At 46.4% G+C, this 18,434-nt stretch overlaps 2 protein-coding genes across 2 annotated transcripts; both read right to left on the reverse strand.

Annotated features, from left to right (window-relative positions):
* Window positions 1-5,106: 5,106 nt before the first annotated feature.
* Window positions 5,107-6,942, reverse strand: CRYGB (crystallin gamma B). Its single transcript, XM_001498984.2, has 3 exons — window positions 6,934-6,942; window positions 6,599-6,841; window positions 5,107-5,382 (listed from the first exon to the last, which is right to left on the reverse strand). Exons 1-3 carry the CDS (start codon window positions 6,940-6,942, stop codon window positions 5,107-5,109), a joined length of 528 nt encoding a protein of 175 aa, XP_001499034.2.
* Window positions 6,943-14,877: 7,935 nt separating this feature from the next.
* Window positions 14,878-18,397, reverse strand: LOC100630282 (gamma-crystallin A). The gene is made up of 3 exons (XM_003363262.5): window positions 16,745-18,397; window positions 16,411-16,653; window positions 14,878-15,268 (listed from the first exon to the last, which is right to left on the reverse strand). The coding sequence occupies exons 1-3, from the start codon at window positions 16,871-16,873 to the stop codon at window positions 14,996-14,998; spliced, it is 645 nt and encodes a 214-aa protein (XP_003363310.2). The 5' UTR covers window positions 16,874-18,397; the 3' UTR covers window positions 14,878-14,995.
* Window positions 18,398-18,434: the final 37 nt, after the last annotated feature.

Here is an 18,434-nt window from a genome sequence, read left to right on the forward strand (position 1 = left end):
CATAATAACTGCATGGACTTGGCAAGCCACACCACCTCTCAGAGCAGGAGTCGTGTCGTAGCACTTATCTCACAGGACATGTTATGTCGAATGAGAAAGGAAGGAAGGAAGAGCAGCCTCCCATACTTGGAAGCTGGCCTGGCCCTCAGAACAAGGCCGTGGTATTTCCCTGTTAGACAAACAATCTCACAAAACACCAATGTCAGACGAGATTACTCTGAGATCATGATGAAGATGAAATGAGACCAAATAAGGAGACTCATAATTCCGTCTGAGCACAGGCAGAAACAAAGTCAGTGTGCACCACAAAATACCCAACATCCCTTTCAGCCAAAATAGTTACTGTGACTTCTTTCTCAATCGCAGCTTTATCCTTGTCCCCAGCCCCTCCCCATGAGTGGATTTATGGAGACATCCAACCACAAAATGATCCCGGCTTCCTGACAACATTCTGTCTGGAGTAAATCTCCACTTTTCTAGACCCTCCCCCAAACCACCCAGCCAGAGCACCAATCCTATCACAGGGTCTTCCCAACACCCTTGTGCTGAGGCGCTCCACGACTCCCGTGGTGTGCTCTCCCCGCCGTAACAAGTAATAAACCCCCTTGTTTGACAACCGGTGTTCCTGGTGGTTCTTTGGCTAAGGGACAGTGACATGAATAAATGGGATTTTGTGTGTAGCGTGTTTGGCACCTACTTGACACATGCAAGCACTGAGTAAATGTTTGGTATTAGTAATAGTGTCACATTATTAAGGATGACTTCAGCCTGTTTGTCTTTCCCAAAGATATGCAATCCTCTGAAAGACGCCTGAGAAATTTCTCTGCTGTGAAGCCATTTGGTGGTTAAAAAAAAAGTGGTAAATTTGAAAAGGACTTTAGAAATCATCTAGAGTTTTCAGACGCTGGTGTGCATAAGAAGCACCAGTACTTACTAAAAATGCAAATTACCAGGCCCTGCCCTCTCTGGAGATTCTGCATCATTAGATCTGGAAAAGATTCCAGGAATCTGTATTTTTTGACGAGCACCAGATTGTTCTTGGAGCAGAGTAGTGAAAACACTACTATAGAGCCTGAACTAAGACGGCCGCCGCCTTGCTAGAAGCCCTTCCTCACTCCCACTGCCTCCACCCTCGACCCCGACTCCTCAATGTAGCACAGCAGACCCGACGTCCTGTCTGTCCCCAGATGTCCTGCCCAGTCACACTGAACCACTTGTGGTTTCCCAAATACGCAATGCTATCCTCACACTTCTCTTGCTTTTGAGTATATTGATCCTTTTCACTGAGACACCACTTCTACAGTTTCCACCCAGAGAAATGTTACTCTTTCTTCAAGGCTCAAATCAAGTGTCAATTCCTCTGTAGATATTTTCTGGAACCCTTCTTAATCCTCTGGGCTGAATTTAATACTGTCTACCTTGTTCCTCAAGCATCTTGTTCATACCACTGTAATGGTATGATCACTTATGTGCTTATTTTGTTTAGACATCAGTTCCTTGAAATAAATGAGGAGAGCCCCTATTCTGTCTTTATTTTTGTATTCTCACTAACTGACAAAGTGGACTGGCATATTAAGGTTGCTCAATGAATACAGGGTATGAATGTTTTTCCCTGGTCTGAAATCCATTGCTCTAATAGTCCATGGGACCGATTTCAGATGCTCAGCACACACACGCATCAAAGTTCAGCATCTGCAACTTTCAATGTATGGATGACAGGAGCACCCCACCTTTGATCCAAGAGGCCTTTATCACAAGGGCCTGCTGTAAGCAAAAGAGAGCAAAGAGGAACGTGTGTTGTCCTCTAAACCCTCTGCTCCTTGGTGATTCTGTCTGAGATGCCAATGAATGGGACAGCAGCAGCTGCCAGTTCCAGAGTTTTGCTTGTCTGAGGTCCAGCCAGCAGTTGACCTTACCTCCCACCTTCCTGCTTCCTAGTAATTAATGCAGCATTTGCATTGTGTACATGCTTGGTTGAGTAAGAAAAGGTCATTTGGTTGGCGGCCATGCAGACCGAATTGCCCTGAACAAGGAGACTGGGTAAGGGACCAAGAGTCCCGCCACAGCGCCAGCCTCTTGTCCTCTTCCTCAGCATGTCCTTGATGATCGTTCCATAAATGACAGAACACAGGAAGCAATCATTGACCCACCTTTGCTTAACTCCTGTGACATTCCTCTTGGAACAAATTTACTTTTGTGTTAAGAGCAATACATTTCGTCTGGTTTAAGCAACAGGTGGTTGCAATGGCCACTTTTACTTTAACAAACCCACAAAGAAGAAAACTTGAACTTGAGGGAGTAAGACACACACTAACATCATGACCTAACCCCATCCTTGTCAGCAGGGCAGAAAGACTGGAGAGGGAGCCCGCCATGAGGAGATCCTTTGAGGGTACAGCTTGGTACCACAGTTTTTGGCGCTCCTTCATGGAATAGCTGCTCCTCCAGTTTCTTTGCTTGGTGGGCCTTTTCAAGGTCGATAGACCAGAAGAAGTAAATTCAAAGGGAGAAAGGGGGAAGAGAGGAAGAAGATGTTAACTCTGGACTTGGTGTTACAAGTGATGATGTGCAGGAAATACTGGTGTGTGTTGGGCATGGAGGCTGACTCAGGGGTCACCTTGAAGGAATGGTTCACCTCAATGGGATAAAGGTTAGCGGAATACTGTGGGATGTCCTTTCTCCCATTCCACTCTTGAGGCTGCTTCCACCCCAGACTCTTTCCACTCTTGGAGGTCCAGGGTTTACTTTAGGGAGAGGAGGAGAGAAAGAGGAAGGTGGAGAATTAGGAGGTAGTCCCCAGCTGCTCCCCAATGTGGACTTTTTCTTTACTTTGAGATTAGAGGGAGAACACAGTTCTCTTTGCCCCAGGGATGGAAGCAACCGATCTTCAAGAAGAAAAAACTTGATCAATGAGATCCAGGGGCTCTAATTTTATGTGCCTTCAGTTCAAGTGTTTCAGGGAAGTTTCTGTGTCTGCAGTCTATGATTTTATGCCTACTGGGAAAATAGTATAAAACTCAACACTCCAAGAAGCTTTTGGCTTTCTAATTCATGTTTGACATATTATTACTGGCAAACAGAGGACTCTGGTTAATATCTCCAGGAAGCCAACACTACTGCTGGGAGTTTAAAGCCAAAAGAACTGGGATTTATCAACAATTAATATACAATAATTCAAGAATCTGACTATTTTCCAGGGAAGGAACCTGTATAAGTAGCCTAACCATGGGCCCTGGTTTGCCTGGAACCATCTTGGTTCATGCCCCTTGTCCCAGTGTAGTCATCAATAGTACACAATTTCATTCTCAAAAATGACTTAGTTTAAGCAAGAAATTAAATGCTTGCTCTGTTTGTAAGCCGCTTGGGTGGTGGGTATGGTGTCCTTGAGGACATGGAGTGGAAGGGGACTCTACACAAAGTGAGCAACCATGTGGGTGCAGCTAAGAACTGAGAAGAGAGGCGCTGGGGAGAGAAGGAAGATCAGGCCACCCAGCAGCAGGTTGGGACTTGCAGACCGTCCAGAGCAAGGCTACCTGGTATGAAGTTTGATATTTTTGTGCTATTTGATCTAAACTTGCATCACTCCCCAGAACCTCTACAATAGAGCTGCTGCACACATCAGTGCTTCATGGGAGAGATGGCGCAGGGGCTACAGGAAGAGGAGCTGTGTCTCCTGTCTGGGTCAGTGTGGTGCACAGAGTGGGAGGGGCATGGGTGGGAGGGCAGGATGGTCCTCAGTGAGGATGCAGGAGTCCAGAGTGAAGGGCACCTGGGAAAAGCACAAACCCCTTGTTCCCTCTGCAGAATTACAGTGACATTGTGTATAATATGTTGGAGGAAGTGGGACACAAGTCTCCCATCCTATGTGAGGTGGGATTTGAGCCATTTCATTACAGTCTCAAAGGATGGGCTATTTAAGAGGAATTTTGACCTGAAGCCACCAGCTTCACTGAGAAACTTTGGAAGAAACAGCCCTAAGAACCATATTTAATTACTGCAGGACTCTAGCGAGGATGCTATTTACTCAGTAACCTCTTTACCAGGACCCACAAGAAACCTTTCTTTTAGGTTTCAGTACCAGGAATGGTGGGGCTTGCCTTGAATCATTAATTTGTTTGCCTTACAGATTCTTTGAGTCGTGGAACCAATCTTCTCTCCATCTCTGCCTTGGCTGCTGGATCCAAATCTGCTTTGTCAACAGCCAGCAAAGCGCCTTACAGCCCATGGCTCGGGTCGACCTTCATTCCTGGCTCCATCTCTTTCTCTCTCTTACTGTTGTTTTCCTCTAACTCAATTTCCTCATTCTCCTATTTTAAAATTCTTTAATTTATTATATTGTAATTTTTTATTAGTAACCTTAATCCATTTTTTAAAAAATAAACAAACAATACAATCAAACTTCTCCAGAAAATTTTGATTCCTTATTTTCCACTTAGTATTATTCTCTATGTATAATCTTAATACTTTACTTCCTATTAAAATGCTAGGAAGCTGAGTTTCCCTGTGAGCATGTGGTTTTGGGAGAAATTCTGGAATTCTTCACAAAATACATACAGCAAAGAGATAGTGAATTGTATTTGGACTGGGAATCTCACGCAGGAATGAGGTATTGGAAATGGAATTGGGAGAAAAGGAATCATGGCTGCTAGAAGGACGGGGTGCAACGGACGAGAGGGACCAGTTTTTTTGTTTGTTTATGGAACTGAAGGAAGAGTCTAGATGCTGAGAACGACTTTCCTCATCAGCTAAGACTTGGACTGTATAGGGACCATGGCGGGGCTAACTTGAGGTGTTTAGTGAGTACTAATGTATCATTGTAGTTGCAAATAGATCCTTGTAAGACTAGCCACAAATGGCTTTAGCCAGTTGAATAGAACTTTGAGCCTATGTGGTTTAGTCTTTAAAGAACGCTGGCAATAACGTCTTCTACTTCCTTCCCCTTGTAAGACGTCATTTCTCATCTTGAAAACGTCATTACGTTTAGCCAAGTACCATTATCGCTTATTAAGTCTTAGATTGAAAGAAAACCAGGACTCCATTAGTGCCAGAAACACAAGCTAAATATTTTATTAGATTCTAGGGAGAAAAGTGGAGAATGTAAATACTTCAGTAAAAATCCATGACTCGTCTAAAAGAACCAACTTTGGCATTCACAGCCCCCCAGTCAAGATATCTCCTGTACTCCCCCGGCCTCAGCAGGTACTGCCTTCCCCGGTAGCTGGGCATCTCGTAGAGGACCCACCAGCCCTCCAGCACGTTGAGGGAGTGGACTTCATTGAGGTGGAAGTGGTCCTGAAGAGAGAGACAGTCATCGGTGATTTCTGACATTTGTCCTCTGAAGTCATCTCTCTCGTAGATCCTCATTCTGTAAGCGCCCGTGTGCTGGGGTGGCGGACAGAAGGAAAAAGTAAATGAACACACACAGGAATTAAAGTTCCAGCCCCTGCACCTCCCTGGCCTCAGAACCCAGAGGTTCCCTGAGTCCAAATTCGCTTCCAGAACAGCCAGGTTACAGAGTTAAAGAGCCTCCCTGGCCCCAGCGCCGCCCCACAGTGAGTCTGATGATTTGTGGGCAACGTGAGGACAGAACTCAGCAGCGGTTCAGCCGCCCCTCCGCCAGTCTCTGTCCTTGGGAATTAAGGTTTGCCTAAAATAAAATTGTTATTAGAGAAAGTCCTTCTCAAAGGAGAAAAGTGAGAGACACCGGAAAGGGAAGTCTCATTTGATATATTACTCTTGTTAAAAAGGAACCAACATTTAGCTGTTTTCCGTAAGAGCAGCGTTTTGGGTTTTAGGTACGCTATGGAATGAGGATTATTAAACTCTTGTAAAAATGAGATGCCACATTTTCCTTACCTCTGTTTTCATAGCCTCAGTTTTAGTCCAGATTTCAACCTATCTAACCCTTTAGCTTCCTCTCTGGTTCCCTCGCCTCCACTTATTCATTTCCCCCAGCTGCTAGAATCACCTTCCTAAGCCGGGTTTGAAGGACACTGCACCCACTCTTCCCACACTCAGTTCTCCTAAGAACTCTGCGCTCACTCTCTGAAAGTGTTGACTCTCAAACGTCAGTTGGCGTTGGTCTTTCCTCTGATATGTTCTTCTAAGAGAGCTGGCAGCTATCGACCATGAAATCAGAATTGAAACTAGAGGACAGGGGCCTGTCTTCTCCGGGAACATAATCAAATAGAAAAGTAAGCCAAAGCCACCCAAAGTATTTTTACCAATTAAACAGACCAAGATTGTATTGATAAATTTTGATCTATTGGATTTCTGAGTTGACTTGGCTTAGAATGACCACTTTAAGAAATTACATCTTGAACCGATGGTAACTTGAGTCTCCACCATGCCTTGCTTTTTCTTAATTAGTCTTTGGTCTTTTAATTTTGATTACATTTAAAATATAAAATCTGGGAACGTGTGATTTAAAAAAACCACCAAAGTGACTGAAGAATGGCTTCCCATCTGAGACACCCTCTGGGCCAGACTGCTGGCACCAGGCTCTGCTCCACTGTCTGTGCCCCGGCTGGAACGAAGAATGAGATTTTTAAGCGGCTTTCATTTCCAACGAGACGAGAGACACGACAGTCACACTCACGGGGGGGATGAGGCGGCAGGAGCGGATGGAGTCGCTTTGGCCCATCCAGTGCTGGGAGTCGGGGTAGTCGCCGCGCCGCACCAAGTACTGGTGGCCTTGGTAGTGGGGGCGCTCGTAGAGCATCCAGCAGCCGCTGTCCACGCGCACGGAGTTGCAGCGGCTCAGGTAGGGCTGCAGGTTGGGCTGGTCGCTGGTGCACTCGTAGCGGCGGCCCTGGAAGCCGCGGTCCTCGAAGAAGGTGATCTGCAGGAGGGAAGACGTGGGAGCATGAAGCGCTGCCGCCGCCGAGGATGCTGCGACCCGGCCGAGGGTGCGCACCGGGCCCCCGCACTCACCTTTCCCATCTTGGAGCGAGCAGACGGGTGGCGATGGCGGGGCTGGGAGGCCGCCGTCTATATAGCACGCGGACTGCTGCCTCCGCAGGAAATCGCACAAAGGGCCCCATTTCGGTGAGTAAGGGCATTTGCCAGCTCCGCTCCCTCCCCTGGGCGTCGCGCTAGCTGGGCGGTTTCCTCTCATTCTTTCTGGTAGGTTCGGGCTGTTCTAATTCACTAAAGCTGTGATTGCCACCAAAATCAAGAGTCTACTCTTTCAGTGGAGCCAACGGATGAGCGAAACTCCATCCTCATGCGCTTGTTTCATAGCCTACTCGGCTTAACTGACTCCTCAAAAGTAGTCAGGCTAACCAATGCAGTCTGCTCAGCGACTGGTGGTGTTAAAAATAAACTTCTTAAAAACCCAGAATTTAATTAAAGAATCTTAAGGAAGAGGGAATCAAGTGAAGTGGTCTGTGACAGTGCTTTGAAAGCATAAAGCTGAGTTCAAATTCAAGGTTCTGGGGTCATTGTTGTTATTTGGGGCCTATCTTGAGTAAAATTGATCCTTGACTGGAAACTTTTTGGCTCCTGGCAGCTGGGAACTCTCTGTGCTCCTTTCTGCCCCAGGGCCTTTGGACAGAGAGCTGGCACATAGTAGGCCCTCAGTCCTTGGCTCTGAGCTAAAGGAAGCAGACCGCCCTGGCCTTCCCCCTTTACCGTCTCTCCCTGGGAGCCCTCCCTCCTTCTGCTGTGGCTGCCCAGCGTGCCCCTGCCGTTGGTCCTGCCCCCTCCCGAAGTCCTCAGATCTTCTCTCCTCTTCAGCACTGTCAAGTCTTGCTCGCTGGGTAAGGGGCTGTCAGTGTGAAGGGCAATGTGGATGCCCTCCAAGGACCACACCACCTGCTTCCTTGGGCTTTTGAGATGCCCACAGCACCCAGGCCAAGCAACAGACCCTCTTGATAGTATGGATTTCACACTGAGGAATGGGGACTCCGAGGTCCCCGAGACACTTTCAAGGGGTTCATAAGGCAGAACAGTTTTCATAACAACCCCAAGATGTTATTTGCCTTCCTCACTCTTGCCCTTTCACATGTGTGCGGTGGCGTTTCTCCAGAGGCTGTGACTTGAAAGACGTTCATAAAAAATGTAAAATGATGCCAGTCTTTTCATTGCTTTTGCTTTGAAAAGTATGGTTATTACTCCTGAAAATGTGTTATTTATGTTGTGTAATAGTCTACCGTCTAAGGCTCTTCCTATAAAAAGGGAAACTCGCGGTGGGTGGCATCCCTTGTTGGGACAGAAGCAGCACGGTGTGCAGCCGATGCTCAGGCCGGGCAGGAGTCTCCGTGGGTGACAGAGCATGTGGGTGGCTACGGGCTGGCTCCAGTCTCTCTCTCAGCCTGTGCTGTGTGACATCGTGACACTGTAGAGTCATCCGGAACATTGGAAACGAGCGCAGCACTACAGGAGCCTGAGGCAAACGATCACATCAGGACGTGATGGGAGTCAGATAAAACACCCAGAAGTGGAGTGTAAGGTGAAGAGGCTGGTAAGAGAGCGGTCCCTGCCTGTTGAATCCAAAATCATGGGAAAGTCTGGGCTTTGAGCCGTAGGCCTGCACGCAAGCCCGCTCAGCTGTGGGATCAGTGTCTGATGTCGGAGCCTCGGGGACCTGGGCTGGGCGGGGTCGGGGTGAGTGGTGCTTTTGGGGCCAGCACATTGCTTGGTGCAGACAACACCCTGTGTGACCACCTGCGCTGTCTGTCCCGTGGCCTTGCTTTCACACGGCTTCCTCTGCGGTTATTTTCTTCACAGTGCTTACAAGCGCCATGGAACTGTTGAACAGGCGCTGTTTGAGGAGAGCACAGTTGAGGAGCGAGGGCTGCATGTGTCCACACGCATCTCTGCAGTTTCTGCTTCTGCTTCGGTGATCTTGGGAAAGTCACTTGACTTCCCCAAGCCTTAGTTTCCCCATTTATAAAATAGGAATGACAATGAAAGTCTAATGACATAGTGGACTTGAAAGCACATGGTAAATTGTAAAGTAATGCCAGTGGTGAAAAAATGTTATATCATTCATGTTTTAATAAATGCTAAAAATGACGAAATTAATAGAATTCCTTGGTACTTCAGTCAAAAATAAATCTTCGTGTTTCTGTGCTTCAATGTCATAGTGTCTACACTTTTGCTTATGGTATGGAGACTAAATCTAATCAATGGATAACTTCTTATATTGGGACACTTTTAGTCTAATTTAGCAAAGATCCTCTGTGTGGTAATTTTGATTTCACAATCAAATGGTGAGTACTGTTTGTGTGCAGTCTTGAGCAAGATGCCAAGAAGAGGAAGAACATATGTGAGGACCAGGCAGTCAGAGCGGATAGAGTCGTTGAAGTCCACCCATTGCTGGTGGTGGATGCCCCAGCTCATGCTGTCCACCTGCACGCACCAAGTCGCTGTGGCTGAGGCAGGACTGCGAGTTGGAGTGGCTGCACTCATAGGAGGCGATCTGCAGTGGAACATGCCAACAGGAAGGGAAATCCTCCCGAGAACACATTACCGTGAATTCATTGACAAGTCCCTGTTCTAAACCCACTCGCTGTGGCTGGGGGACTGGGGATGCAGAAGGCAGGGGCATCAACAGCTGTGGCAGAGGCTCGGGAGTGTGCGTGCTCGAGTGTGTGCATATGTGTGCATGTTTCAGACCTATCGGGTGACTTAAGCCTGATTTGGCTAACAATAGAATTTCTCCCTTTTTCCATTTCCATATCACCAATGCAGTGTTTTTGTGTGCTTTTATTTTTCATCACATTAGAACTGTGCATCCTTTCTATTCAGCGCTTTAGAGGTCTTTGAAGCAGTGTGGAAAAGGGAGGTCGATACAGAAAGAGCAAGTCAGAACAAGTATCCTCACTTTCATTATTTTATTGAACCCTGTACAGTTCAGTACAGAAATATAAACACTAGGAATACAAACACATCCACACTGAAAACTGTGGGTACATTTCTTTTAAATGTTGGTGGCTCAGAAGGGCTAACGAGGGAGAATTTTTTCTCATTTTGCCTTCTAAATTCAAGATGTCCATGGTGATCTGGGCCCATGTGAGGGCGCTGCTCCCCAGCAATCCTGAAACACCTCCCCTTCGCAGAAGCTTATCAAATTCCACTCAATTTCCAAGGCCGTCTAGGTCTCTCTTCCCGGGACGTCTCCTCTTAGAACCAGCTTTTCCCAGTCTCTCCTTCTCTGAATGTCTACATCTGCTTCATCAGCACCCAGTCGAGCACTTAGGCGTTGTCTTTCTTGTATAATTTCTTCTTTTCCTGGTACAGTGTCTTCAACAAGGTTATAAGCTCCTGGGTAAGGACCACATTGCACTTCCCAATCCCCCGTAAGTCCTTATTAATTAATTAGATGGATAAACAGAGCCCTGGGAACGTGACAAACAGTTAAACCAATAATGATCCCAATTCTATTTTGGGAAATAGTAACTCTGCCACATGAGGCGTGAGTTGCCTATGTGGATGATCAGAGACACAGAAGCCACTTTCTCCCACCGGCTCCTCTAGCACTTTCTCTGGTTCCAACACCCTCCAGTTCTATGCTGTCCTCAGTGACCTGGAAGACGTGGGAGGGAGGGAGGGGAGGTAGTAATGGCCCAGAAACCTGCAGGCTGGTGCAGGCCGAGGGCAGGAGGCCTTCCTGATGGTGGGGAACATCAGAGCACCTCTAGGGCCATCCTGTTAAGGTCTCAGCACATCCCTCTAATGGCTGAAGGAGAGACAGGAGGAGTGGCCTGAGGAAGAGAATGAAATGAAAGAAAAAGTGATAAGCAACATATTTCAGAAGGAAAATAATGAAAGAGATTCCTAGCCACTCTCTTGCGTTTTAGAAGACGGATGGGTCAGTGGGATGAGACGCCGGGTCCTCGCTGCTGCCAGTCACGCTTTGCTGCGTCTCCCTGTGTCCCCGCCAACGCCCCACTTTACAATGTGCAGACGTTCTGGGGCTGACGCCAGCGAGACTTTTATCAGAGATATTTGAACACCGAGTTTAATGCTAACGTTCTGTACGTTCTTTTTTTCATTAAAAATAACTGCAAAACTCTTTTTTAAAAAGACAGGTCTTATTTAAATAAAAAAAATGTATAAACACATTTAAGGTCCTCTAGAAACTCATGGTTAAATAAACTTGTATATCAAAATGTATAAGCTTGCTTATTGAAATATTTGAATAGATCCGATATAACCCTGGCTTCTTCCAAAAGCAAAGTCATTCATTTAGGAGCCATTAATGCACCTGCGGCCCGTGGAGGTCTCCGTGGAGACAGCTCATTCCTCTCCCTCCTCCGCCCCACACAAGTGCTTTAGTTTGCACACTGGGTTTTCCTGATGTGCTTGCAGACGTGTCTTCCTGACTCTCTGGTGACCACCTCTGTGTCTCTGGATGAACCCTCCTGAGCTTGTCAGCATGTTGCTGCCACGACCCTGCTGGAGGAGCCGTGGCTGCTCACATTTGAGCGGGTAGGACTGAACCTGCCGAATTAGGCTCATAATCAGAGCCTAATGTAGGAAGAGTGCCTAGTGTGTCCCAGACACTGACCAAGAACCCTGTACAAAGTATGCGTGCAGCCAACATGCCACAGTTATTGTCAGGACTTCCCCAAATGTCTGTGAGATCTGGGGCAAGAGCATAAACAGAGCCCTGCCGCACCATGGACTTCCGTCTCTCTTCCCACTCCCTCACACGTCCAAGGTCCAGCCACATGCCCCCCTTCCCACGGACAGCTGCCCTGTAACTACCTGTGTCCTTGGGAGGATAGGCCTGTGGAAGGCTCTCTGGGGTCTTGGGAGCAAGCTCTCAATGCAGGGAATTCTGGAGCCCCGGGTATAAGGAGTGTGGTCCAGAAGGAGGAGTGTGGCCTGTCCTGTGAGGAGATTGCAGTGGAGGAGGCTGGAGTGGGGCTCTCTGAAGCGCTAGTGCAGGCCAAGGGCCCTGGCTGACCAAGTCCAACCACAATACTGAGCACTGTGGAGAAACAAATCCAGAAAGGTGCCCATGGCTGGTGAGCGGAGGGACTGGGAGCTGAACTCGAGTCTGTCAGCCTCTGGGACCTGGACTAACGCCTCTGTGTGTACACAGTGGTGTCGGATGTTACCTTCTGGATGAACACGTCTTCTGTCTTCCCTGAATTACACGCTTCTCATCATAGGTTCAGTGTCACACTTTTTTTTTTTAATTTGCAAAAGGCCTAGCACCCAAGTTACCTGCTGTGTCCCTACGAACCCTGAGGATCTTTGGCTCTAACAGGAGTTCCGGTATATTCTAGTGGATTCTTCAGTTGACTGATGGCTCCCAGGCTGATTTCTTCATCCTAACTCTAAGATCTCAGCATTAACTGACTGTAAAGGGCTCCGTGGTCCCTGATTCACTTATCTGAGTGTAGACTTCTAGGATAGCAGTAATGGGTGACTGTCAAAAGGACATTGAGGACGCTCACATTTCCTTGAGTTAGAGGAATTTTCTGGAAAATAGTTAATTTATTCTGGCCCTTTTACCGTCTACAGTCCATGTATATGGTATCACCACAGTCAATTTTAGAACATGCTCACCACCACAATGAGAAACCCTGTATCCTTTACTTATCATTCCCTTATCTGCCCATCCCCCAGCCCTAAGCAACCACGGACCTAGTTACTGTCTCTGTAGATTTGCCTCTTCTGGGGATTTCATATTAATAAAATCCTGCAAAATGTGGCCTTATGTGACTGGCTTCTTTCACTCAACATGTTGTCAAGGATCATCCATGATGTAGCATGTGTCAGTACTTCATTCCTTTTTACGGTTGAATTATATTCCAGTGTATGGAGATATCACATTTAATTACCCAATCATCCCTTGGTAGACGTTTGGGTTGTTTTCACCTTTAGGCTATTGTGAATATTGTGGCTATGAACATTCGTGTCTAAGTTTCTGTTTAAACACTGCTTTTCAGTTCTTTTCAGCATGTACCTAGGAGTGGAATTGCTGAGTCATGTGGTACCTCCATGTCTAACTATCTGAGGGGCTGCTAAACTGTTTTCCACAGTGGCTGCACCGTTTCACATTCCCAGGAGCAATTCCCAGAGTTCCAGTCTCTCTGCATCCTTACCAATACTTGCTGTTTTCTGTTTCTTTTTTTTTCTAAAAGTATTGTTACCATCCTAGTGGGTATTAAGTGGTATCTCACTGTGGTCTTGATTTGAATTTCCCTAATAAGTAATGATGTTGAGCATCTTTTCATTCACTTGTTGGCCATTTGTATATCTTCTTTGGAAAGATGTCTATTCAAGTCCTTTGACAATTTTTTAACTGCATTGTTTGTGTTGTTGAGTTGTAAGAGTTCTTTATATATTCTGGATACTAGACCCTTATCAAATATATGGTTTGTAACTATTTTCTCCCATTCTGTGGGCCTTTTTACTTTTTTGATAGTGTCCGTTGATGCATAAAATGTTTTAATTTTGATGAACTCCAGTTTATTTATTTTTTATTGTTTGTGCTTTGGTGTCATATTTAAGAAATCATTGCCTAATAAAAGATCATAAAGATGTATGTCTGTGTTTTCTTCTAAGAGTTTTACAGTTTGAGTTCTTACAGTTAAGTCTTTGATCTACTTTGATTAATTTTTATTGTGAAGTAGGGGTCTAATTTCATCCTTTTGCATGTGGATATCCAGTACCATTTGTTGAAAAGTTATCCTTTCCCCACTGAATGGTCTTAGCACCCTTGTCAGACTCACTCGACATAGACAGCTGGGTTTGCTTCTGGACTCTCAAGTCTCTTCCATTCACCTGAGTGCCAGTATCTCACTTTCTTGGTTGCTGTAGCTTTGTCACCAGTTTTGAAATGGAGAAGTGTGAGTCCTCCCGCTTTGTTCTTCATTCTCAAGATTGTTTTGGCTATTCTGGGTCCTCTGCAACTCTGTATCAATTTTAAAATCAATTTATCAATTTCTACAAAGAAGTTACCTGGGACAGAGCACTACTTTTGCTTATATAAATTTGGGAAAAGAATTAGCATTCTGGGAGAGCATCTCTACTATAGTGGAAAGAAGTCCCAAAGGTATGCAGGAGAGCAAATACCAGTACCTCACTCAGCATAACTGAGTCTTGATAGGGATTCATATTGAAGCCCAAAACAAAGATGGCCACACAGAGTGTCAAATTTGAGGGGACACTGAGAATATGTGAATTCCTGACACTTCCATTTGTACAGTAATTTAAAGATAACAAAGTGTGTTCGCAAGCTTCCCCATCTTCTCATCATGATTACCCTAGGCTTTAGTGAGGCAGGCATTTATTATCACTGTGGTTTTCAAAAAGGTAATTTAGGTGCAGAGAAGATAAGAAGTGACTTGCTCAAAGAGAGAAGCCAGTAAGTAGGGTAAGCAGCCACCCCGGTTCGCCTGAGACTGGGGGTTTTGTGAGATGTAGATCTTTTACTGTGAAAACTGGGAGAGTACCTGGAAGACGTGACTGAGCTAGTCACTCCGCTAGCAAGTAGCAGAGACAAGCTAACAACTCAGACCCAGTAGCTCTTGGTTTAATGCTGATGCTACCAGATGACCTCATCCAGCACGCTTGACCTTCTCTACGTTGGGAATTCTGCTTAAAATCCCTCTCTTCACTCAGCTTTTCTTGAGTCATCCTATTTGGAACCTTCAGCTGCCCTGACCTCTCCAACAATCCCTTGTATTTGGTGTCCCAGTCACGACTGGTTCTATATTTTCTCCAGGAGATGGGTTCTGATCGTTTTTATGATGTTTATCTTTCCTTTCTCCTTCAGCTTGTGGGGCACAGAGGCAGAGACAGTGCTTCTCCCTCCTTCCCATGACATGAGTGGGGACTTCAGACATACTGCTGCCTGACCAAGGAGAAGTAAGTAGACATTCAAAATATCTGAACTTCAGGGTCAGGTCAGTTGCCAGAGGTCACCATTTATTAGAATTCAGTTAGTTTTTAAAGCTAAACAAGAGTCACTTAGCGCCACAATTTGTGTATTTATTGCCTTTCTAAGTGATCATAACAAGAAAAACACAGCCTAGCACAAATCAATGACCCGTCTCAGAGAGCCGACTCTGGCATCCACGGCCCCCCAGTCGTGGTACCACCTGTAGTCCCCCGGCCTCAGCAGGTACTGCCGCCCCCGGTAGCTGGGCATCTCATAGAGGACCCACCAGCCCTCCAGCACTTGGAGGGAGCGGAGCTCACTGAGCCGGAAGCGATCATGGATGCAGGGGCAGTCCTCCGTGAGCTCAGACACGAGACCTCTGTAGTCATCTCTCTCGTACAGCCTTATCCTGTGAGAGCTGGTCTGTTGTAACAATAAACAAGAAAAATAAATAGTGTGCATCCTTGATGTCAATAACAGTGACTCAACCAGCTGCATCTTTGTGAAGCATGGCTTTCAAACCATCCTGTCATACATGCATCATCTCCTTACATTGTTGGTCTAACAAATTAGGAAGAGGCTTAACATAAAACTGACCTGACTAGTGGACTATCTTGTGGAAGAAACAAACATTGAGATAAAGGGAATAAAAGGGTTCCTTTGTAGGAAACCATCTGTCGCAACTGTGTTTAGTGTGTCTGAGAGACGATGGTAACCCCTTTTCCATTGTGACTGCGTATGACGGAGTCCTATCAAGCTTGTTTTTAGGTCACTTTTGTATTCATAATTTACAACAATCTATATTTACTCTGAGTCCGCACATCTGACATTTTGCCGTCACTTGTACCATTTGAGTTTCTTGCCTCAAAGAAATTCCTGTTTTATTTGTATCTCTTTTTGCATTTGCAAATTTCTCTAGCCTAATTCTGGCTTCACTTCTCGAATCTGCTTGCCACACCGCATAATTTGGTGTCATCAGAAAGCAGAAACACAAACTCCACATTCTTAAAACACATTAGGCAGCACTTTGGCTAGGACAAGGTCCGTGACACCCTGACACATGATCCGTCTCTGCTCGTTGTTAGAAACTGTCGATAACAACAAGCTAAAACACATCATTCCAGCTTCTAGATCCGTGTGTTGTAGAGCAGGTACTGAAAACAACTGCCGATACAGTGAGAATGCATCATACCTGTATTGTTCTCCTGCAGTCTGTTAGTGTTTCTATCATTAAAAAATAATGATCTAGATAGATTTTTTCTTTACTGAACAAGGTGATTTTTATTTAGAAATTAGAGATCAGCTAGATGCTACCAAATTTAATTGTAGAGGCTATGTTGTAATTTCTGGTGCCCTAAAAACCATCTTGTCATCCTTAAGTAAGAAAAAAATAGAGATTATAGTTATTCATAATCCTGCTCACATTTTTTCAATGCTTGAGAGTCAGGAATTGCTATCCTTACTGTGGACACTAGCCTTGAATTGAAACAGACTGACTTGTAACAGGAATTTACGGCCACGGATCAATGATGCTTTCACATCAGTCCGGTTGAAGCAAGACTCACGTAAGGAATTGCCCGGCAGGAGCCCACCGCGTCTCCGAGGCCCATCCAGTGCTGGGAGTCGGGGTAGTCGCCGCGCCGCACCAAGTACTGGTGGCCCTGGTAGTGGGGGCGCTCGTAGAGCATCCAGCAGCCGCTGTCCACGCGCACCGAGTTGCAGCGGCTCAGGTGGGGCTGCAGGGTGGGCTGGTCGCTGGTGCACTCGTAGCGGCGGCCCTGGAAGCCGCGGTCCTCGAAGAAGGTGATCTGCGGGGAGAACGAGAGGCGGCAGCACGTCAGCCGGGAGGACCCCCACGGCAGACGCTCAGCAGACACGGCGTGGCCCTGCTCGGCTCACCTTCCCCATGGCTGTTGACAGCGATGACCAGAGTCCAGACTGCGGGGACAAGAGTGGCAGCCGGTCTATGTAGCAGGACGGCTGCTGCGTTGGCAAGAACAGCACAAAAGGGGCCTGGGGGTAGCGCATGAGGGATTTCTACATTCTCTGTTTTTTTCATTTGGGATCACGGGGCAGGGGGCTCTCCTTTCTGGCATTTTCGAGCTGTGCTCACTAGCTGTGGTGAGAGGAATTGAAGTCAGCAGAGTCGTTATGACCTTGGAGACAAAGGGCGCACTTCTCACCCCGTGCGGCTCGCTGGAAACACATCCACGCCCAGCATTTTGTAATGTTTGCCTGTGGAGACTGCAGAGGTGAGGTTGGTGGTTCCATCTGGGGTGACCTGTGACGATTCTACGAGTTTCAGAAGGACTTGAAGTGCTAAGGGAAACAAAAAATTCTCCAATTGGAAGAAAATTACATCCTAAATTATCTCATCAGCATTATATGGTTTTGATAAAAAATATTTTGCACGTGTTTATATAGGAGAAAAAGGATTAGAGTGTGTATGTATACATCAAAAGGTCAGCCATGGTTATCAATGAATGGCAAGATTATAGGTCCTAGTTTTATGTTTTTTATTTCTCCTTTTGTGGTTTTTGATTGTTTCAACTTCCTATTATAAATATATATTACTTTCATGGGATGCAAAAAATAAAATCAATTTGTACATATATGACTTTGAGTTGCTGGTGAAAAGCAGCAAATTTTGGAAATAGGTATATTTTGTCTTGAGGTTAAATACTTCTCGTTGGGCTAAAAATAAAGAGGTCTCGAGACTCTATGGGACGGTCCCAGAGCAGGAACACAGGATCCACCCCAGCCCCGCCCTCCCACCACCGTCTCCCAGGCTTGTTTGGTGTTCAGAGCTGACATCATGATCTGCCTGCATCGCTCCTGGAGCGTCACCATTTCAGAGAACCCAGATGACGGCCTGGAGAGATTTCTCACTGCTACCAAGCCATTGGTTTGAAGCACTCCTCAGATACGTGAGTCGAGGATGACTCCATCCCCAACTCATCTTTTGGCATCCGTGTGTGTGTGTGTGTGTGTGTGTGTGTGTGTGTGTGTAGAAAGATGACATCAAACCTTCGTGGTCCCGACCCAGGGAGGGGCTCTCAAAGGACATCCAACCACACACAGCTACATGTCCCACCAGGCCTTCTGGGAAGGTCCTCAGGCAGCAGATGTGCAGATGTCAAAGGAGACACAGCAAGAGAGAAAAAAACATCCCCTCGCAGCTGACAGAGCTACGCAGAAGAAAACGGGGGAGTCCTGGGAAGCGAGGCTGTGTCCAGGGACCATGGGCGCCTCCTCCATCTCCTCCCGATGCGGCAGGTCTGCTGCAAACCTCAGATACAGCCATGGGAGAACCAGCGTGGAGAGCCTACGCTGGTGTCCCACCACCATGCCACTTCAGAACACACCTCCGTCTCAGCAAGTCAACACACCACTCAGCTGTTTCTGCATATGTTGAAGAAAACTGTTCTGCAGGAAGATGGGCATCAGAACCTTAAGAAAAGTGTTATCTGTCCTCACATCCATTTGGTCAAATTGTTTCTACCCGTAGTTGCAAGCTACACTGTGTGCCTAATCAGCATTTTGGAAAGGTGCTGAAAGATTAGAACTTTTTCCCCTCATAGTCATTATA

This window comes from Equus caballus, chromosome 18, assembly GCF_041296265.1.
Source record: "Equus caballus isolate H_3958 breed thoroughbred chromosome 18, TB-T2T, whole genome shotgun sequence".
Lineage (NCBI taxonomy): Eukaryota > Metazoa > Chordata > Mammalia > Perissodactyla > Equidae > Equus > Equus caballus.